At 35.6% G+C, this 23,664-nt stretch overlaps 1 protein-coding gene across 2 annotated transcripts in view; it reads left to right on the top strand.

Moving 5' to 3' along the window:
* LOC136875078 (zinc finger protein 782) overlaps positions 1-20,050 on the top strand; it is a 67,552-nt gene extending 47,502 nt beyond the window's left edge. For both annotated transcript variants that reach the window (XM_067148809.2, XM_067148810.2), the window contains exons 3-4: positions 13,228-13,307; positions 18,017-20,050. In XM_067148809.2, coding sequence (XP_067004910.2) covers positions 13,228-13,307; positions 18,017-18,992 — 1,056 coding nt within the window. In that variant the 3' untranslated portion in view covers positions 18,993-20,050. The remainder of the gene's footprint in view (positions 1-13,227; positions 13,308-18,016) is intronic.
* The last annotated feature ends 3,614 nt before the right edge of the window (positions 20,051-23,664 follow it).

The following is a 23,664-nucleotide window of genomic DNA, read 5'->3' as shown; positions in this document are numbered from 1 at the left end:
TCAGCATATTGCATAGTATTTTAATCTTGCATAATATGTAAAACATCATTTACTGTTTGCAACATGGGGAAGCAGGCATTAAAAAGTCACATGGGAGGAAATATGCATGCCAGTAGTGTCAAGTTCAACCAGTTCTCGTCATCCCTTTCAAGTTATTTTAAAAAGGAACATTCGAATAGTGAAGTAACAAGAGACTTAAACTCAATAGATAATACCTGGCCGCGCACAAGTTGCCCTCTGCCTGCCACAGCTACCACAACGAACTTTATCACATATGACTCCACTTCTTCTTCTTCCATTAAAGAAGGTTCACCAGAGACGAGATGTCTACAGAATTATCTTTCAAGAGAGCAAGTAACCAAAGCTAAGATTAGGCCTATATGGTGCATGCATACTGTCATGCAACACCATTCTTTACGTGCCAGTGAAGCTAGTGTACGTTTGTTTCCAGTAATGTTTCCAGACTCTGAAACAACTTCCAAAGTTCAACTCCACAGAACAAAAGTTGCGTATAGAATCACTCGTGGTTTAGCTCTCTATTTCCATAAACAAGTTCTTGAGGAAGGTGCACACATTTCACTGTTGGGTGTGACGAGTCACTGAATAAAGTTTCTCAGATGGACCAGATGGATCTTGTAGTTCATTGTTTCAATCCTGATACTAATGAAGTATGCACTTCTTATTTTGATTCCATGTTTCTTGGTCACTGTACCTCCTCAAATTTGTTAAATGTTTTTTTTTGTAAGCACAGCAAGGACTCTATCTAAAAAAACTTACAAATTTCAATGGATGGTCCAAATGTTAATAAAAAGTTCCTTCAGAATTTTGGTAATTTATTAAATGATGATCTAGATGCTCCTATTTTGTTGAACCTTGGATCTTGTGGCTTTACTGTGCACAATTCATATAAAATGGCAGTAAAAGAAATCCTAAAAGTTTCAGACAGATCTTCCATTTGCATCACTCCTTTATGAATCTTTTATTGATGATAAATGTCATGACAAGGTTTGTTAAGTCTGAGTTGCTGCAGTCTTCAGAAAATGTCCTAAAACGAATTTAGACAGTAAAAAAAAATCTTCTGCCTACATCTAAAATTGACATAGGTTCTGCTGCTGAAGCAGCACTTCATGGCAATCCTGGATTAAATGATAGAGATATGTTAGTGTTTCGCACAGATTGTCTAAGGGCCGGTTGCATAAAAGTTAATCTGAGTTCAACAACCCGAAACTGATCTCCAGTCAAGCTGAACTTAGAATTTTGGTTGTATAAACATTAATCCAAGATCATGTCTTCTTGATGGAAGATCAAATCTGACTGGTGAATTTTCTCAGATTAACCTGGTTGAACTAAGTTCAGCAGAAGGAATATAATTATTATTTTTGTAAGAAATAAATCTGTTTAGGTGTCTATGACATAACAAAGAAAAATAATAAATAGGCCTACTGTTGATTAAAGTAAAATGATAAGTAGGCCTAATGCTAATTGTAATTATTTGAACAATAATCCTACTATTAACAAGTTGTTTGTTCTCCACTGTTTTATGCTTAGGGCCTATAGGTTATGCTATTTTCAGATTTCAGATTACTCTGACGTTTCATCCGAGAATGGAGAGTTTGAACTCCAAAGAGCTCCTCGCGTGTTTCATCATAGAAGGAATCCCTTGTCAGAACTAAATGATCGACTATTTAAAATACGGTTTTGATTAGGAAAACGTGTAGTTGAAGAACTAGAACAAAGATTACATCTACAATTAAGGACACAAACTAAACGAAATCATGCACTGAATCCAATGTTCATGATCCTTCTCACACTAAAGATTTTACACAACCGGAAGCTTCCAAATAGTAATTGGAGATGTATTCAATGTAAATAAAGGAACTGCAAGTAGGACTATACACAAAGTCACTAGAGAGATTGCAGCTCTAAAACCTCAATTCATCAAGATGCCTGCTGAGGAGGGTGAAGTAAGAAGGACATATCTTTTTCCTCTTTCTTAAAATTTGCAGTACGCGTCTTCTTGTTACTCATCTTTCTTCTCCATTTTGCGGCTTTGTTTACGTATCGCAGACAAATGAATGTCGAATGGCGTCTAGAATTGTCGATCAATTCTATCTAAATCGCATGTTCGATACAACTCGATTCGATACAATCGCAATTATCTCTCTTGTTTAGCGATGTTGTCAACTCTGTTTCGTCGACCTTAGATCAAAACTGAACTTGGTTCAGTGATCTCAGATTAGTGTTATACAACTCACACAGAGAAAAGAACGAAGTTCATTTCCGATCTTCGATCAAAACTGAACTACAGTTAGCGATTTTTATGCAACCGGCCCTAAGAGGAATGGTAGCTTTATGCAAGAAGTTACTGGAAAGGTCACCGCTGGCATATCATAGTCATCATCATCTGCAGTTTCCAGCTGTTGGCCGGGTCTGCTCACTGCTGGCATATAAACTGACTAAATTAATTTCTTGTTTCGATCTAAGTGTAGCCAAGTAGCCTCTAAGCAGCAGGCTGCTAAGGATAGCTTTAAATGCCTTTGTTGAAAACAAATGGATCTCGGGTAATGAAGCCGATCATGTACAAAGGGGGTTCACTTCTGTTTGTGAGAATGATACTTTGAAAGAAGTGAATTCTTTGACTTCTAAAGATGAGAGGTTAGATCACTTTTGGCTTCGCACTGTTTTTCCAACAGTAAATTTGAAAACGGTAAAGTTGGCTTCATTTCTCAAAATGATACTAATATTGTTTCATGGAAATGCTTCACTTGAACGTGGTTTTCCTTTTAATAAAGAAATTATAGTCGAGAACATGCTACAAGTATCCCTTGTAGTACCAAGAATAATATATGATGCTATCCCAAACCCTGGTGGAATTGAAAAGGTCTCCATTAATAAGAACATGCTCCATGCTGCAAGGAGTGCTCATGCTGTGTATGTTCAAAATCTAAAGGAAAAACATGAAGCATTGGAAGTAGAAGATTCTTTGCAAAAAAAAAAGAGAAAGGCCGCTTTGTTGCTGAAAGAATTAGAAGAAAAGAAGCGGAGGATGATGGCAGAAGCTCGACAGTCGTTGGTGGCTATGAAGAAATTTCTTCACTGAAGCAGTAATGGTAGTACATTTAAAAAAAAACTTAAAGTGAATTTAATTAGACTAAATTAAACTTCCAAGTTTTGAAATTTAATATGCACATTAATTGCTTTTTTTTAAAATGTATTTTAATATTACTGATACTTCCTTTATAATTTTGTTCTTTATCATTTTGTGTCAGGGAAGAAAACTGGTTTTTATGTCTGGAAAACAGGGAAATGTCAGGGAATTTTAAAATCTGGATTTGGTGGACACCCTGAAGCAGGATGCTACCCTACTTGCACATAGTCCAAGTGAGGATCTCTCCTCTAACGGGTTATGGACCACCGGTGAATTTTATAGTCCTAGCCGCCTGAGCACAAGGAGGGCCACGACTCAGATTATGTCCGAGATGCCCACTCCCTTTCCATAGCAATTGGTATCCCGACTCTCAGGACCACTTACTAGGCCACTCAGCCGTTGCCCATGGTTCACGAACTAGGACGTGACTACAGTAACCCACAAACATGAACCATTGCTATTATTATTATTATTATTATTATGATTATTATTATTATTATTATTATTATTATTAAGGCGAGTTTCTCGAATTATAAGATTGAGATATTTCAGATACTCTCTGATGTTCAGACATGATCGATTGTCTATGTGGCAACTTCTTTGTTTCAGATTATGATATCATTACAGAGTTGGTCACTGTGTTATTCATGTATAACTTTACGAGTGCTAGTGCTTTGATTTGTGACCAGTGCGGTCTTGTTTCTTTTCATATGTGCGAGTATTCAACGACGTAATTTTATATACTTTTTTCAGTTTTATCAACTTTAGGACATATTTTTTGTGATTTTGAGTAAAGGGACGTGTTCCTCATTTGAAAGGCTTGCATTTTCTCGATGTGTGACTTGCCTCAGGTAGACTGTTGGTGGACCCTGGGTTTTTTATGATTACTGCATTATTCTGGGAGACTGAACCTCCACTTTGAGTCATTCCGCCGTGTGTTGGCGGGGGTGATATGGGCGTCTAGCGAGGAGAGTTTATTTTAGTGGCCTATACTTCATGATGATTTTATTGGTTTTGTCCATGTCACTACATATTGCAGTAGATGAGATTTTTGTATCGCGATGTTTAGTTTGGATTTTCTTTTATGATATTACTGCGCTGAGAAACATTTGTATCACGTGATTAATTTAAGGAACCAACGTTGAGTATGTGTTGAAAGTTAAAGCCTACTCCAATATCTTTTTATGAATTTGTGTCATATAATTTATTTCAGGAATCCATGTTGATTTGTGTGTCCACCAGTTGATTGCTTTTGTATCATGTTATTTCAGAAACATACATTGAATGGGAGGCTTCACTGAGGCTTTGAGTGAATGAGAGTTGCGTGAATTCCGCATGCTTTCCTAGTGAGCCATGGAAAATATGACATCATGTTTCTGTGTCTTTCATTGTGTATGTTTACCATTTAAGTGATTTTATTTTGCGTGGTTCTGATTCACAGTGTTTGTTGTGCTCATGATTTGAGGTATATATATGTTGGTAGGATGTTTTACCACTCAGCGTGTTTATATTGTACAGTTAGATTAGTTTATGTCCCCTTTGCGCATTAAATATGTCTTTTCTTCAGGTTAGCTATCTCCACTGCAATGTAAAGTGTGCAGGAAAGGTAAATATTCTCACCTACAGTTAATATGAAGCCAGGTGCGTGGTGTGTGCTATTGTACAAAATTAATGAAACTTCAAGATTTGGTTTGTTAAGTATGTGTGTCGGCATACATTGTATATTTGTAGAATATTTTTGATTCACAATGTGGACTTTATCAAGCTGAAAGAAAATTCTGAGTCATGAAAGAAATGAATCATTTGATCTTTTTCTCATATTTTTTTTTTTCTTTTAATAAACAGATTTTCCTCGAAAACTGACATCATGCTTCGCCTTACTTTATGACCTCACCTTGACCATACTAGTTATATGTTCCTCATTAAGAACCAGGGTGTATGTATTTTAGGGAATTATTTTACCATAGTTCGGACTGAGCATGCCTGGGAGCGGCTGACAAGTCTGGGGGGCAAATTACCTTGGTGGTAGAAATGGGGACACTGTGTTACTCATGGTTCTATCTCCGCTCACCTTCTTTTGGATTCTCCTGGCCTTTTGACTGCTTTGTGTCATATTCCATTCTTCCATTAATTTTGACCAGCTCCCTCTTTTTGATGAGGCTATTAGAGAAGTTAGGGCATGTGCTGCTTTAATCGCTTCCTCTTTCTTTGGGTTCTGTTTGAATACCTTGTAGTAGTCCTCTAGTTGGGGGACTGCATCCAGATTAAGACCATCAAGGTAACTGGTGCGAAAAGGGCATGTAGATGTAAGCTTGCACTTCGGAGATTGTGTACCCAAATTTCTGGGAAGACACGGTGTGCACAACGATCTTTGTCTTCTGGTATTGGCTAGAACACATTTGATACTTTCCATTTTGTGTGTCCATCTCATTGTTGGCTCAGGTGTTTGAGCAATAGTAGTTGCAGCTTTCCCAATGAGGGCACAATCCTCAGCTAAGTGCGAATGTGACACGCCTATTTAAAATTGCATTAAAACTACACCTCCCTTCTTTGGTATCATCATAGTATGTTATGAACTGACGTATAAGATTTAATCACTCAGTTTTTGTTATTTTCATTTCTTACATTTTTCACTTCGAGAATAGGACTAGTTTCCTGTTGAATTTAAGCATAACACTTTAACAAAAAATTAAATTTTCATAAGTTCACACAAAACTTTGCCCAATTCGTGGTCCTGATTCACTGTTTAAGCAGTAACGGTGAATATTTGTAGCTCAAAATATATGTTATTTTACATAAAATTCTACTGGTATTAAAACAATTATTGTACACTTTGTTTACACAAGGTTGTGTTGTATGAGCTGAAATCAACTCCATACATCTTTGGTGTGTTGATACTGAATTTCAGCATGTGAAAGTGTTCATTGCTCATAAGGTTGGTTGGTGTGTACACGTGTGTATTCAGCTAGGTGTGGTGAGCATCAATGAACCAACTCACTTCTCATTTCCTTGATATGTTGCCCATTGCAGCTCATGTTTGATAGCCAAAAAGCAATGGTTTCAATATAGGTATCTAGAAGTCGGACATAAATCAAGGTCACATCTAGTTAGAGAAACAAAACATAAAAAATATTCTACAACCTTCACCATTAATAGTAATATGATAATATCAATTGACCATTCTTTTCAAGAAATACGATCACAACATAGCTTATAAAATAAATAATAGTAATGTCTCCAACTTTCATATTTCAAGAACAGTTAACAAGAACTACAGATTTATTAATGAAGTGATTTACAGATTGGTTTGTCAAAGCTATCAAGTGTGTTACATCAGCCAGACAGAAAGGAATTTCAACATCCATTAGCTTGAACATATGAACATATTGAAACACAACAGATTCTCCGCTAAAGGTCAACTCTTGGCATATAGTAAACATCATTAATGATCAAGACCTTCATGTACTCAAACTTTTACAGAAAGTATCCCTCCTCAGTATTACTGAAGAGTGTTTTATATTTTTGGATAGACAATAATTGTCTCCTGGTATTAAAACAATTATTGTACACTTTGTTTACGCAAGGTTGTGTTGTATCAGCTGAAATTATTAAATTATTAAATTATTTAACCCTAAATTTAATTTAAATGAACCTACAGAAAAGTCATATGTATTATTTGAGTTAATGAAGCCTTTTGTTATGAAGGAGTACCTTTACATACTTCTAAACCTGCTTAGCAAACACGTACACACTTTCAAACCCTCTTCCCTGTCGCTACGCCCGGCCAGAGTTCCGCCTCCTCTTCCTGCCCATTCAGGCAAACATTGCAACAAGTCTCGCACAGAGAACAGTCAATCCACACTCAATACACCGGTCTACAGGCTCACACGGGCAAGATGAGCTAAATTCAAGCAGTGAGAATAACATATTTATGTTGGGATTTATTTTCATGTGCTAGTTTCCACCGTTTCTTTCATTACAGGTATCCATTTCTCATAAAATTATTTTTAACACATTGGAAGCACAGCGTGTAGAAACTACGGGTGCACTATTTTATTGCTGCTGACGGAGCTCGCAGAATCTATGGGCATGTTTACACTGTAGCTAAAATATGGTAGCTTCCGTTTCAGTGAGCTGTGACTACACTAGGATACTGTTGAATGCTTCTATAGGCACAAAATCTACAAGTTATGAGCATAAGTTGAGAGCTTTTCATTCAAGACATTGATAACACAGCCTCGTTACTATATAACTAGGCTACTGGTGAATGCTTCTGTAAGCACAAAATACATTAGTTGTGAGCATTAGTCGAGAGCTCTTCATTCAAGGTATTGATAACACAGCCTTGTTCCTATGTAACTAGGATGCTATTGAATGCTTCTTCAAGCACAAAATACGTATACTAGTTATCAACATAAGTCGAGAGCTCTTCTTTCAAGGCACCGATAACACAGCCATGTTCCTATATAACGAGGATACTGTTGAATGCTACTATTACCACAAAATATATTAGTTGTGAGTATTAGCCGAGGGCTCTTCTTTTAAGGCATTGACAACACAGCCACATTCCTATATGATCTGGGACTGCATCATCGTTGACTCTCAGCTGTGAAATGGGCGGGAAAGTATGTACAGTACATGTGGACAGGAAGAGTGTGTGTTTGAGAGGTAGGCTTCTTTGTGTCATTCTTGTGAATATTTAGCATGTTTAATTCAGGTTTACAAAATTTTGGCAACAAATCCATAATGGATATTCTTATGGAAGGCACAAGTTCTGAAAATTAGGATGAGGATAACAGTTATGCACTAAGTAAACATGATGATTCTAGAGCTTCAGGTAAGTAAATGTAGATGATGAGCTAATTTCAAATTGGTGTGAAGAGTAACGTAGTTTTCTACCGCTTCCTGAAGTGTGTTCTGTTATACTGTTTTGTACCACTTTCTGAAAATATGCATTTTTCTTGTGTACAGATGACAACCTGCAGCAACTCGAAGTAACTCTGTTGTCAAACAATGAACAGTGTGAAAGCAAATTACTGGTTGTAAACAAGGGCACCGGTGTCAATTGACCAGTTAGGTTAGGACCTCTATTAGTGTGTTTCAGTAGATATGCCCACAATATTAGACAAATTTTAAAATATTAACTGAACTGCCATCCATAGCTGTGTCAGATTTTCTCATTTGTAAAACTTATTATCTTAACCAATGTATATGAAATATTACTCATTAAAACACATTTCTGCGTAGAAGAAAGTGTGATTTTCTAAATATTACAAATCTATATATATAAAATAAGAGTTTTGTCTGTACATTGCTCAGAATTTGAAAAGAATGGTATTTCTGTATCGATCATGTCCACAGTAACAAGAAAATGCAGTTTTTACTTTTCCGTAATTTCTGCCTGTCTGTCTGTCTATCTGTCTGTATGTATGTACACGCATCACGAGAAAACGGCTGAAGAGAATTTAATAAAAATCGGTATGTAGAGTCGGGGGGTTAGCCGCTACAATCTGGGCTATACATTATTTTATTTACGCTGAGTGAAATGGTAGTTTAGGGGAAGGCCTAAAATTCAATTCTCAAATATTTATATTATTAGTGGTCATATCGATAAATACTACATAACTAAAGTTATATAGAATTACATTTCTGATCATTAACGTCTTATGCATTTTTACTGTACCAGCTATGATAACACAGATATTAATGAATTTGGATTTTTGTTGCTAAGTCCATATCAACGCCGAGCCCAGACAAAATGGGTAAACAGAATTTAATGAAAATCGGTATATAGAGTCGGGGAATAAGAAACTACAGTTTAAGCTATAAACAATGTTATTCCCCCTGGGTGAAATGGTAGTTTAGGGGAAGGCACCTAAAATTTAATTTTTAAATACCTATGTTCTTGGTCCTATGGAAAAGTACTACATAACAAAAATTAGAGAGAATATAATTTCCGATCATTTATGTTTTATTCAGTTTTACCGTTCCAACTATGATAAGAGTGGTATTTCAGAACCGGAAGACAATAATGCGAAGGCCTACAATATCGAAAGCGCGTAACATAGATCAACAATAACATTACACTGACCGTTGTTTGTTGTAATGTTCTTTGTCTCTTATGCTGCCGCTCAACTCCGATAGATGGGATTAGTGCTGTGTACCAAGTATAACAGTCTAACTGAATATTGGCGGGATATAGCTGAGGAGTTAGATAACTTTCTTCTTTAGCATGCCAATCCTCTGGTTCATACATTTTCTGATACTGCTGGTACATAACACACTGGTTCATTATAGTATGCCAGCTATTCGATACCTACTCCGACGCGCTGTTTTGAATGAGAAGTGTGCTCACTTAAGTCAGAGGCTGGTGGTAGGAGTAGTAGGAGTAGTAGTAGGAGTAGTAGTATGAACTGGTCTGGAATTGCAATTTAGCCCTATTCCAAATTATAGTACCACAATTCATTAAATAATTCAAAATTCAACCCCGAAAAGAGCCGTTTCTTAGGAAAAGCTTCTTCCTCTTCACTTTCATTAAATCTACATTAATTTTATTCCAAATTAGCAGCGAAGATGTGATTTCTTCTCTGGCTTGGAGGAAAAATTGCCTCCACGTCAGATAGTTCTTTCCCCCGCCAGTGTAGTGAATTGAGATTTTCCGACTCATCGGGTACTCCCAGGAAACAGATAAGTAAACGGGCATAGTTTTTGCCCTGGGACTATCCACTATTTCAAACCCCCCTCCCCCCGCCGAAAAAAGGACGAAGATTGTTCACGGATGTCTGCATCTTGGTCATTCCAGCTCTGTAGCTTTGGACTGTTAGTTCGGCAGCATAGTACTGTTCGTTAACAGTGAGAAAATATGTGGTTTTTCATTTGATCGAGTATTTCATATGAAGGCACTGCTTTTAATCGCGCCATTCCTACTGACGTCATTGTAATGACCCATGTTCATTTCAGTTGGGAAAACCACTAAGAGAGTCTTTCTGAGAATCTATAAAGGCAGGCGGAGAGTGAGTGTCTGCCATTATAATGAAAACTCCCCAAACTGATTGTGACTGACGGTAGGCAAGCTGGCCTACCATTACAATGAAAATTCCCTAACCCAGTCTTCATATGAGAAAAGACGTGGGTGACTTGCCCGTCGTGCTTCTAGGGCAACTTTAAAAGCTATGCAACTTAATACAATTTTGCTCACAACGTTTACACTACCTAACCCAGAATTCTGTATAAAATTTAGAATTCCGTAGCGAAGCACGGGTACATCAGCTAGTTTATTATAATCATGGATTACCCTAGCATTGAGAAAAGTGTCAAACACCTTTAAAAATCCTGCAGTTGCAGGAGGGTAGCACGTTCAAATATGGCCATCTCCAATGTGTTAATACAGCAGTAGATTTAAACATTGTTTGATCTCCAAAATTTGTGGCATTTTAATGATATCTGAATCCAACTGGCTGCTACAGTCAAGGATATCCCCTTTTACAGAAATTAGCCCTTCACATTTTAAATTCAGTATCAACACAGCTAAGAAACATAGAGATGATTTCAGCTCATACAACCCAACCCTATGTAAAAAATGTGAACAATAATTACTTGTTTTAATACCATTAGTATTTTTTGTAAATTAGTGGTTTATTTTGAGCAACAAACATTCATTCACATTTACTGTTTATATAGTGCCTCAAAATGAAGGAATGGGCAAGGAATTGTCTGAACATATGAAATTTTAATTTTTAGTTTGAAGTTCAAGTGAAATTCAAGTGGCAATTGTGAGAAAACTGCAAAACTGCAAAAAAACACAACCTTATATTAAATGCAAAAGCAATTGAAAATAAGTTGACCACATAATTTTTAGGGGTTCGTATGTATGAAAAATTAAGATGGGATTGTCATATTAAAAAAAATAGGGAAGTCCCAGAGTTCTGTTTGTTTTGCCTTAAGAATTTTTTCTAATAGTTGTAGTGATGAATATGTTAGAATAGCATATTTTGGATATTTCCATTCAGTCTTAACTTATGCTATTGGTCTCTGGGGCTGGTACAAATTAAATCTTGTTGTTATTTTTCAAATACAGAAACGAGCTATCAGAATTATATCGATACATAACAGGTTAGATCATTGTAGACCATTATTTAAAAGACTAAGGATACTCCCAGTACCAAGCATATACATCACGCAATGCTCTCTACACATGAAAAAAATATTGATCACTCCAGAAAGAATTGTGACAATCACAAACAAGAAATAATATTTTTAGTGAGCACAATTGCCTTGAGATGTGTAGACTCAGTTGGAATCAGATTGTATAATAAGCTTTCAAATAAGATTGAAGATTTTAGTCCTGTCAGTTCATTTACCACAGCTTTAAAAAAAAATCTCCTGATGAATAGCTGCTTTTATAGTACAGAAGAATACATGATGAAGTGCTGGTAATGATGCTATTACTTATTAACTTGTAAACATTCTTAATATCTAGTATATAGCCTTAAGAATATGTTTGCTTTTTGCTATTGGCTTTAAGTCACACTGACACAGATATGTCTTGCGGCAATGATGGGACAGGAAAGGGCTAGGATTGGGAAGGAAGCGGCAGTGGACTTAGTTAAGGTACAGCCCCAGCATTTGCCTGATGTGAAAATGGGAAACCACGGGAAACCATCTTCAGGGCTGCCGACAGTGGGGTTCGAACCCACTATCTCCCGAATACTGGATACTGGATGCACTTAAGTGACTGCAGCGACTGCAGCTATTGAGCACATTGATTATGTACATATTATTAACACCACATCAATAGATTTTTATTTTGTCTTGTAAATGTGTACTGTTTATAATATTATTATTTAAAAAATTAAGACGTGCTCTCCTAACATTGAGGTATTTGGTGTTTCTGTTTTTTCGTCTTTTTCAAAATGTTCATTATTGTGCATATATTATTGTTAGTATTAGGAAATCACTCGACAACTCCTGTACTGTTGGCATATTTCAAAATATGTAATTGTACAGTCTGTGGAAGCTAAATAAATGAATGAACGTATGAATGAAAAATAACAAAAAGCTGGTGATTATATTTTATACGTCAATTCATAACATATTATGATGATGCCAAAGTAAAGTGTAAATATAATGAAATTTTCAAATACTGTTTTAATTGTACCATATTCACTGTTTTTATGTTTAATGTAATTAACTGAGCATGGTCAAAAACTAGCCCTATTCTCTAAGCAATAAAATAGGAGTCCTTAACTGAACTTGTTATAGTGTTGATTATGTGGAGAATCCTAACAATGCTTCTATAATTGAAAGTGGGAAATCAACACTGGAAATGAAAATCATGAAGTTTGATACCTGGTCTCCTGCAAGTGTCTGTACTTTTTTGCTACTACTTTATTTACAGCCCTCGTAGTATTATTTTTGTTGTGTTTGTTCATTGAGAAGTAAGTTGTCCATTCTTAATGGATGTCCAACTGTTAGATAGCTTCTTTGCATCCTGTTATTGAGGTAAGCTTGTACTCGTTTCACATTCCTTATCATGCTATTTCTATTTTCTTAAAAAAATTTTGATCTCTTCATCAGTTACTAGGTTGAGATGTCTGCAGCTGTTGTGAAATTAGTCATTAAAATTCCTGGAAAGTTGCAAAAGCATGTTTGGATTGCACTCAAAATGGTTGCACACATTTATGTGTTGAATGAATTTGTCAATCAGAGTCACATATATCAGCTTAATGTATTTGTTTCTTGATCAGGTTGAAGGAGTGATGCGTTAATGAAGTTAATTGTACTGGAATTAATTTATTCATCACTGATACTTCACATAGTAATATTTCATCATAAAATGTATACTGTTTTTTTCCTTCTCATCAATTGAAGATTTAGTTATACTACTCACTGTAGTATCATTTTCCATTTCTTAATTACTGTTGCATTTGATTTGTGTTGGTACAAGTAACATTAAAACTACTTTTATTAGTGTGTAAATATGGTTTTATTAGCTGCTTCTTTTGTATTTACATATTGATATTCTTATTATGTCCTTACTCGATTTATCTTAATTCACTTTCCTTATTTCTTATTTAAAGCTTGTTGCAGATATTAAGGATGAAATAATCATAGAAAATACAATTGACCAGTTGGTCCCATGCTTCAAAGAAGAAACCAGGCAAGTACAGTTTAGTTTTACTCCCAAACTACTACACAGTATTGAATGTATTTTTTACCTGTTCACTAGCTACCTCTGTGGACCAGTGGTAGTGTCAGCCTCTGTCTCCCAAGCTCCTGGTTTGAAACCTGGTAATGCTAGTTGTATTTTAGTACAGTAGAAAAAAATCTCATCAAAACTTAATATTATACAGTGTCGGGGTGTAAAGTATGTCAGTTTACACATTTTATATTTGCCCAGCAGAAGAGTGCTCCCTAAAATTTGTGTAAATTTTGTGTTAAATGCATAATTCAGACATCAATTCAGATCAGTTGTATAATATGTGTTTCGTTGGTGAGATTTACTGAAATACCAATCAAATATTACTACTCCAAATGATTGTTTAATACCATAACAACTTCTTGCTATGATATAGCAATCACATGGCTTATATCACAGTTCAGTTCTGCTCATATTGGGTGTGTAACAAACCTGTCAATTAGAAGTATATTAGTAGAGTTGAATGTAGTGACTACTGTTAATTTTCTCATGGGAATTGCACTCAACATACTGGCAATAAAACAGAACATCTCAGAAATGGAATTGTCCTAGTTGCAATGTACATTCACAGGTGGTATTTACAAATGATGAAGGAATGCTAGCTGTGCATCGAGAAAGGTACAGTTATTATTAATAACAACAGTGACGAGAAAGAATAATATTGTTGTAACTCTTTGTATTCTGTGGATGAAAAGAGCAACTTAATGAAACAGAAAAATGAAGTAATTGTAAGCTCCCTAAACAAAATGGAAGTATTGAAAATTGAAAATATTTCATTTCTGCAACATGACTTGCAATAAAACCTAATGATACAGAAAGCCTGATGACACGGAGGATAAGCCATAATATATTTGTGACTAACACTGGAAAAGTAAATCACTGACTGGAAAGTAGGATGAAAATTTATAAATTAGGAAAATACAAAGTGGACAAGGGAAAAGAAGTTTCATACTTGTACATCCTTAACACATTACAAGACACCTGCTTGGATTGTTACACTCCATAGGAAAATCCTAGTAATGTACATTTTACAAGTTAAGAAAACTACATTAAAATGACAAAAACATAGCTTGTCCCTGACCATAATTTGGCACGCTGATATTTTCTTGTCACAACACGTAAGTTAACAGGATAGAGTAAAAACTTAAGCCATATAGCTTAGAAGCTGCCCCACCCCACCTGTAGCACAGTGTGAGGAGAACATCATGTTTCTGTAGCACTGATCAAGATAAATTCATATGATCCAAGGTTGTTCCCATTTATAGGGGAAATCTTGGTGATGATTGGTTGATTTCATTTCAAATTACAGTAATGGCAACTTAAAAAGTGATGAAGTATTCTACCAAGTGCCAGCTCAATAACAGTTACAATTCTCTACTAAACAATACTCATTGCAAACACTTAGGTGGCAACCCAAACCAAAGGAAGTGTCAATAAACCTGAAAATAAAGTTCTCTTGAGAAAGTTCAGCATATCTCCACAGACTTTACTAGTCCTCAGGCATTTCAGGTATTGCCTACCATTATGGAGAGTCATCACTTATGGCACAAAAGGTATGTTAATTGATGCATCAAGTTTTCCTACATTTGAATGTCATTAATGGGAAATATAGGAAACTTCCTTCTCTGTCTGCTCCAGTCTGCTACGGTAAGAGAGTAGACCTTAAAGCCAGCAAATCTGCGCTGAGTGTCAGGTGGGCAGAAATAACTCTGTCCCTAATAGGACCAATGGCATAGGCAGATGAGTTCCCTTAGTTGGGGGTGATTGTTTTCTCAGTGTAGGAAATGACACTGGAACCAATCAAGCAGGTTCTGTCCTGAGGTAAGGAATGGCTGCAGGAGGCACCTCTACTCCATGTTACAAGCAGCCTCATTACCTGCTGGCAGCAGCTCTAAGTTCCCTTTTGTAAACTGGGGAATTGCAGGTGATGTGTGATTATTCAATTACTGGGGGAGATGTGGAAAGTGGGAAACAAGTATCAAAATTTATGTGAATTTGGCAATCATCATCCTAACTATGAAATACAAGACCAGTGAGATGGTAAACTTAACGAAAGAGGGACATAAACATCCTTGGTCTTACTGAAACAAAACGGAGTAGAAGACTGGAAAGAAAAGTGAAGGAAGGGTACAGGCTGTTTTACAGTGGAGGAAAAGATACAGTAACTGCAATAGGAATGATCACTAAGAATAACATACTGGAATATGAAGTGGAAATGAAAGAGATCAATGACAGAATGATCATACCAAGGATATAGTTTGAGATAGAAACACAAGATTTGTTCCATGTATATGCTCCACAAAAAGGAGATAAAGCAGAGACCACAGATAGATTCCTTGATGAAGTGGAGACATACCTAGAAGACAATCAGAAAGTGGTAGACAGGAATGGAAGATCTGAGTTCACAAGCAGGAAGAAAATCTGAGAAGAGTTTCAAGGGCCAAATGGATATGGCAACAAGAATCAGGAAGGTGATATGCTAATGTAACTCTGCCAGAGGAACAAACTTAAAATAGGAACAACATGGTTCTGGAAAAAAGATAGCCAGGAGATTTCCAGGTATGGGTGAGAAGACAGAGGAATGAAAATGATTGATCATATATTAGTGGTAAAAGGATTGTTGATAATAGAATTATAAATCTCTAACTGTTTCCGGACACTACTGTGGTCTGAAGGAGAACAGGAAAGAAGTACTAAAACAACTTGATGCACTGAACAAGAAAATTGAAAACACATGATTTGAAAAATGGCTCAGATAAAAGCAAGACCATGGTGATATCAAGAGGAGAAAGACAAGGGAAAGGCATTGTAAAATTTGGTGGGCAGAACCTTGAAATTGATGAAAATTTCAAATACCCAGGGAGTGAATAAATGCAGATTAATGGAGAGGGTGCAACAGAGCAATCCGTTCTACCAGACTGTGAGAAACACTGTCCGTAATATGGAAGTGTACAGAGAAAATATACATAATGTATTGTGAACCTGTATTCACCTATGCTGATGAGAACTGGACAGTGACAAGTGGAAAGGAGAGTAGAATTAAAGTAAGTGAAACTGGAATATAATTACATACATCTTAATGGCTTTAGGTAGTAAGTCTCAAACATCTGAAAATTAACTTAGCACCTCCTTAATTTTCTCTTTACAACTGTCCCCAAGGCTTTATTTTTAAATTGTCAGTCATTAAATTAGTGAGGACTGAGTCTGATCCCCTGGATTGGCTTCTGTTGTTCTCCGTGGCTGCATCTGTTGTTCTCCCTCTTAACCTTCCCCTCTTCCATTTGGCATATTTGACTGCTTCATTGGCACCCCTGTATACATAGAGCTTCATCCATGGAATTTATAACCAACTTAGCCCTAGTCTCTTCATCTAAATACCCTCCTATGGTTGTTTCTGCATGTTTGTCACAAAAGCCCTTCTTCCGTTCATATGTGTTGATATTAATAGGGCATTCTGAGTCCACCCAGCTTTTGGTCTTGTACAGCAAAGTTGGTTTGAAAACAGGCCTATGTAAATGCAGTTATCATCAGTGCCATGAAAAAATAGGCATTCATCATAGACGGAGATATGCATGGACCCTCACATTCTGACAGCAGTCATAGGGCTGATATTCAAAATCAAAATCTCTTTGTTTCCAAATGAGGTGTCTACCTTTGTGGCAAATGGTACACTAAAATACATTATTGTGAAGCACTAAATTTTAGATTACCGGTAACAAGAGAAGAAATTTTCCTAGAATACAGTATTGTACAATTTACGCTAACAATTTTTTTCTATTAAACACACAGCCCATCCTTAAAAAATTTATATTGTTTACAAAATTTTACATACACATATAGTAAAATCATCTACAGTATGTTGAATTACTTCAAATAATACTATACAACTGGTACAAGATTAAAATTTACATTGCATTTATTTACTTATTTTTTACCCATTTTGGAACCTAAGTAGCATAATGACCTGTTGCGTCTTAAACAGAGCCCCTTTTGCCATTATACTATTATCATATTGGAATTATAATATATGAATATAATTACATTATATTAATGAACATGTTTATTGGTCTGAATATATTTCATTGATTTTGCTCTTACGAAAAACATATTTTTTTTCTAAATACAAGATATTACTTTGGAAAACAACTGACTTCATGTATAATGTGCTCTGTCACCATGAAATCCACTCAATACTCCTTGAAGTTTTGAAATTTTAAATGTCCACGTCATTGTTTCTTAGTCTTAGTTTTATCATTTCAGAGGGATATCTGGCACCTGTAATATATTTTGAAAGTCTAAGTTAATTCAAAGCATTCAGTGATTCGATGTTTTATACAAAGTTTTGGTATTACTCATAAAGTCTCCTGCCTTACTTTACCCAAAAGGAATTTCATACGGGTAAATGCTAAGAGTTAACATTCAAAATTGGAGTTGCTTTTAGTGTACAGTATGCTCACTTGATTTAAGCTAAACACCGTGAATAGTTTGTTCATTGTTCCTAAGCTTCTACGACCTGAGGTGATGACAAATTGGTAATTCCTCCAGTACAATAACAATACATGAATGGAATGGTTAGTAGTTAATTTCAATTGAATTTAAAGGCATGATGTATTGTATTATACATTGAAGTACCTTCTTCTATAATTGTAATAAGTTTTCGTGTATTTCAGGACGGAGAATGTTCCTGTAATGTCCACGCATACTGGTGTTGGTGGCCATCGGTGTATAGTATGCAGTGTGATGTTCTCGGAAGAGGTAAATCTTCAAAACCACATGCTAACTCACTCTACAGAAAGGTCCTACAAGCGTACACACTGCAGTAATGAATTTTCTCGGAAGAGTCTTCTCCAAGCGCACATGATCATTCACTCCCAAGGAAGGCCATTCCTTTGCAATTATTGCAAGAAGACCTTTAAGAATGCGAAAGGTTTAGAAATCCACAAGAAAAATCACTCTCGAATGAAACAGTACCATTGTAATGATTGCGGTAGGATATTCTTTTCCCGAAGTATGCTGATATATCACATGGGAGATCACTCCAATGAAAGACCTTACAGTTGTACCTTATGTAATACTGCGTTTGCACGAAAAGGCAGTCTCAAAATTCACATGAAATCACACTCTAGTGAAAAGCTGTATAAGTGCAATGTTTGTGATAGTGCTTTTTCTTTAGAAGGTTCACTTCGATGCCATATTGTAACCCATAGTGCCGAAAAACCTTATTGGTGTGGTATATGTGGAAAGTCATTCAACCAAAAGAGTCACTTGAGAACACACATGGTTGTTCACACAGGGGATAGGCCATATACCTGTGATGAGTGCAAAAAGTCATTTACCCAAAAGAGTCATTTGCGGACACATATGGTAATTCATACTGGAGAGAGGCCATATCAATGCAAACTTTGCAATGATACGTTCAACTACCGACATAGCCTGAAATCTCACATGTTCACTCACACTGGAGAAAGGCCTTATCAATGTCAACATTGCAATCGTAAATTTAGTCAGAGTAGTGCCCTTCGTAGCCATGTGCTTTTACACACTGGATTGAGACCGTATCGTTGTCAAGAATGCAATCGAACCTTTCCTAGGCGAGATTATCTAACTTCACACATCCGAAGTATTCACTCTGCAGGAAAGATCTAGTACTTATATTTATGAAGATAATCTTCGTTCCTTCATAACACACCCTGGAAGAAGGGCTATACACTTGTAATATTTAAGTAGTTGTAACTTCGGTCGTCGTATTCCTACGGGAACGCTGGACATAAAATCTCCAGCTGTATAACCTCCTATGCCACATATTACGTAAAGAAGGATTTTGCTGTTGCATTGTACGCAGTTGTATGTTTTTCGCATTGTACACTCGCATCACAACATCACTGTGCAGAACAACCCCCAAATGTTCCCTTAAAGCATGAAATATAGTATCTTTCTTCCACTGCTGTGTGGGGAAATGTTGGTTATGAAGCATACAGCTATATGACAGCACGTATTTTCGTCCTCTCTTTGTATTTGCTACTTGCCGTAATATTTCCAACATGAGGTGCAGTTAGTTCGTTGTTTGTGAAGACAGTTCGGCTCCGTGTAGTCCCTTAACAGCTCCGGAATTGATTGGATATTTTAAGAAAATTATTGCAATATCTATAGTTTGCGGTATATGTACATTTTCTTAAGGTATTGAAATTTTTCATGAATTGCTTTTCACTCTGCCTTTAACAAAGTTACACTAGTTTTCGCATTTGCCAGTTGAACGGTTGGATTAATACATACTGTGGTAAATGGTACAGACGTTTTGATACCAAATAACATGTTGCAAAATCTTTAAATTATTATTTTACCCGAATGTGGTCTATAACTTGGCCATTAAAGCATATGTCATACCATTGCTCAAAACATAAACAATTTCAGCATAATGGATGTCTAGATCTAAATTTACTTCACATGAGCTTTATGCATTTCATAATTGTCGTCGTCAGTTTTTGTTAATGCAAAATCTTCATAAGGTGAGTTAGTATGTAATGTTTATTTCAACAATTCCAAGTATTGTGGTACATTTGACTTGATTTTGGCTGTTTTCATTTACCTAATCAATTCAGCCTGACATGGCTTAACTGCCATAATAATCTATTTTGATCTCTGATAAGATTTTGCTCTTGATTATGCCATTGTCACATGGATTTGAAAAATTAATAATCCGTTAACTTCCGGTTTAAAAGTAGAAGGTACGATGCTTTTACAGTGATGAACAAAATACATATAATACTCAACAAGCATCCGTGTATATTTATTTCATTCATTTAATCCATTTTCTTCCTGTTTGGTACATTCCTGCACATCCTTATTACTGTTATCTTTTAACCAAATCTAAATTATAGGACTTTACATCAGGCCTTGACAAAGTAAGATGTAGACGTTTTGAAAACAAACTCAGTTTCAGGTATGTACACAATTGTTTAAAAAAAATTTCACTTTGCTATTCCTTTAAGATGAGTTTTGCAATTTGCAAACAATTCAGCATCGTATTTTGTACGTTTTACAACAATGCAAATCTACCAGTATTATGTGATAGAAGCCGCTATTTTATATTTGGTAGTTAGCTGACAACTTCTGGAAAACTGCTTTATAAATGCCAAAATTTACTGATACATTATCTGCACTAGAAGCGATTGCATGAGTAATGCTTTGAAATCTCAGTTTGATGAGGTAATCTCCTGTTCACAATAGCGTCTGAACATCTATTACCATTTTCTTTCGTGTTTTAGATGGTTTCTATTAAAATTTGTCATTGCAAATGTGAAATTTGTTTTATTGCCAGTGTTCCATGTATCAGATGAAGCTGGTAATTGGAGGTAGGGACAGCTCCATAGTATAAAGCACGCCAATTTGTGGGCTACGAGTGGAACATTGAAAAGTGACTATGGGTTGTAAAATCGTTTGATGGTGCGATGTCGATGCAGGCGGATGTTATGATGCGTTCAGTGTTCCATACGAAGTAATTATATAATGTTAAATGCATCTCCTCGAAGCAGGTTTGAAGTGGAACTTGCAGAATGTTTATATACGAGCATAAATGAAGTGCCTCTGTACTAGGAAATATAAGGTAGGTGTTGGAACAGTGAGAAAATAGCGTATTCAAGTTGGGCATCAAGGATTTACTCAAACGTTTCTTCAAAATGTATGTAAAGTGACTGTGTCTGCCAATAGAGAAATCAACATTTCAAGCAATTTATGCAGCAATACATGGCTTAGATGATCATTACAAACTACGTAAACAAATTGCCATGAAAATTTTGTATAAAATCAGCGGTAAAGTGTAGCTGAAAACAAGATTTGGGTTTTATAGACGAAACATAGAATGCTTCTGGTAGGTACGTTGGGAACGTCATTGTAGAAATTATCACCAGATAATTCTATTGAAATTTTTGTTAAATTAGGAAGTTTTCTGTAGGTGATTCGTACAAATTTCACAGACAATTTTCAGAGCAGAATACCACTGTTATTGCCGGATTATGAAAGGATATATCATATATTTCTCTTCATTACGTATGCTCCAATGTACATAATTCTGTGGGTTGGTTCTAAAAGGGCCTATGTCAAAAAACCTGTTTTTGAGCTATGAGCATTTGAAGTTTTGCTTATAGTTTTCCAATTTTTTCAACAACTTTAAATAACTTTACACTTTCTTTATGGAAGTCACCTTATCAAACGCTATTTTTTTCTATCGTATTCTTTAAAAATTGCCAGGTCTCTAATCTTTATTGGTAATCTATCATTATTGGCAAGGGCTTATTTAATTAAACGTTAACTCTTCTTTTAGTACTTAACAGAGACATTGGCCCTTTTAACCTGTTGCAAGCCAGGATATAATGCGTTTGTATCAGTTAATATCTCAATTTCGATAAAAAAAATGACATTGGCCCTTTTAGAACCAAGCCACAGAATCAATGTAGATTAAACACATCAGATGGTCAATTCCCATAAGCCCCATTTGACATGTGTAGTCCATAAGCTCCACCGCATAGCTGAGAATATTCACGTTGGCCATATTGATGTGGACAGGTTTATTTACTTATTTGTTTGTCTATTTATTTATTTTATGCTTTTGTGCTCTTCACCACAACATAAGAGTACATAGTCACATAATTTGGAATAATAACATTGACAGTCTCTAGAAACTACCTAAATTAATGTAGTAACATAATAACATATTGTAGTTGTTATTTTTAATGATTAATATATTATAGCCTATCTACATCACCCAATAATAGCTCTAAAATATACTTTCACTCATACACACTAACATGCGTACAAGCTGATAATGTATTTGAGAGGAAATCTCGACAAGATCGTTTAAATGAGCCTATTGAAGTGCTATTACATATACTGTACCAGGAAAAGATGTTTAAACAGGAACATGAGATGGGTCTTCGGAAGTGAGCTATTCTTAGGAGCCAGTACAGAGAAAGGTATTTGCTGTGCGAAATAATAGATGGTTCATTTCTAATACTAGCTTTATTCAATTTGTCTGAGCTACAGAAAATCCTATTATTTCGCCGGTGAAACCAAATTAATAGTAACTTCCTTCTCGTAAGAATTATTTCCTTTTTCAAAATCTGAAAATATTTTTGTTTAAACGGAAATCAATCACTTTCATGAAAATGAATGTTTCCTTCAGATTTCCTATCGTCTTTCTAAAAATACGTTATCATTCGTAAATTCAATACAACACTTAAATTATTCTCTTCTTGAAGCCTATAGTCCTTCTAATGAAATTCCTACAGTTTGTTCAAGAATTGTTATCACTGGGCGATTATGTAAAAAATTATTATGGGGAAATATTTTTAAGTTCTGATTTCTTTGAATATTCACTTGAATATTAAGAGATAAGTATCACTGAAAATTATGAATTTCAGTGTTCTTTGAACGTTCACTTGAAAATAAAGTTATCAACTCACGAAGTAGTATTATGAATTAGTGACTGAATTTAACACCTTTGAAATGGCTTCAAAATTTATCTCTGTCTTTATAGTTCAAATAGTATTAAATGCGCTAATATCACCTGAGACATTCCTGCTGGAAATTATGGGTGTAGTACAGCATCGAAGAATTCCACTGATGTGTTGTACCATCTCATGGGTCGTCCCGCATCTTATCTCGTTCGGGTTAATGTGGTAAAAGCAACACTGGTAGAGATTTCTCTTTCACGCGTTAGATCGTAATGACACGAGAAAGTTCAATTGACACTTTGACTTTTAAAGAGTGTTGAATTAATACGATTTTATCTGTTTGAAATCAGGAACGATAGCACTAAATATGACAGTGTGTATCACAATTCGTGCCACAGTCTATCACTTAAATTGAATTAAAAAGACAGTTTAGGGTAAAGATATTCGACACCTTGAATTGAAAGCACAGTTCTGGGTTCTGAAGTATAGTCCTTGCTTTGAAATACTGTTTTTACAGCATAGTTCGTAGCACAGTTCTTCTCCTTGCACTATTCTCAGTTTATAGTACAGTTCATTCTACGTTCAAGAAAATAATCACAGTCTCTTTGGATTATTTAGTTGAGAATGATATTAAATATCGTCGTATTGTGAAGTGCGAGTCGCACACGAAATGTTTAAATGTTTGCTACACCAAATATTAAGTAGGCCTAAGTAATAACTGTCAGTTTCCTACAACTATGTCAGTATTCTCTAAACTTGCTGAAAAATGGCCTTAATATTCAATTAATCGTCTTGTATGACTGTGACTTTCGATAATTTAATTACCGAAAATACGCCAAGTACGAGACATCAAGAATTCCACTTATCCG

This window comes from Anabrus simplex, chromosome 5 (genome assembly GCF_040414725.1).
Source record: "Anabrus simplex isolate iqAnaSimp1 chromosome 5, ASM4041472v1, whole genome shotgun sequence".
NCBI lineage: Eukaryota > Metazoa > Arthropoda > Insecta > Orthoptera > Tettigoniidae > Anabrus > Anabrus simplex.
This window is presented reverse-complemented; position numbering and strand designations above follow the sequence as displayed.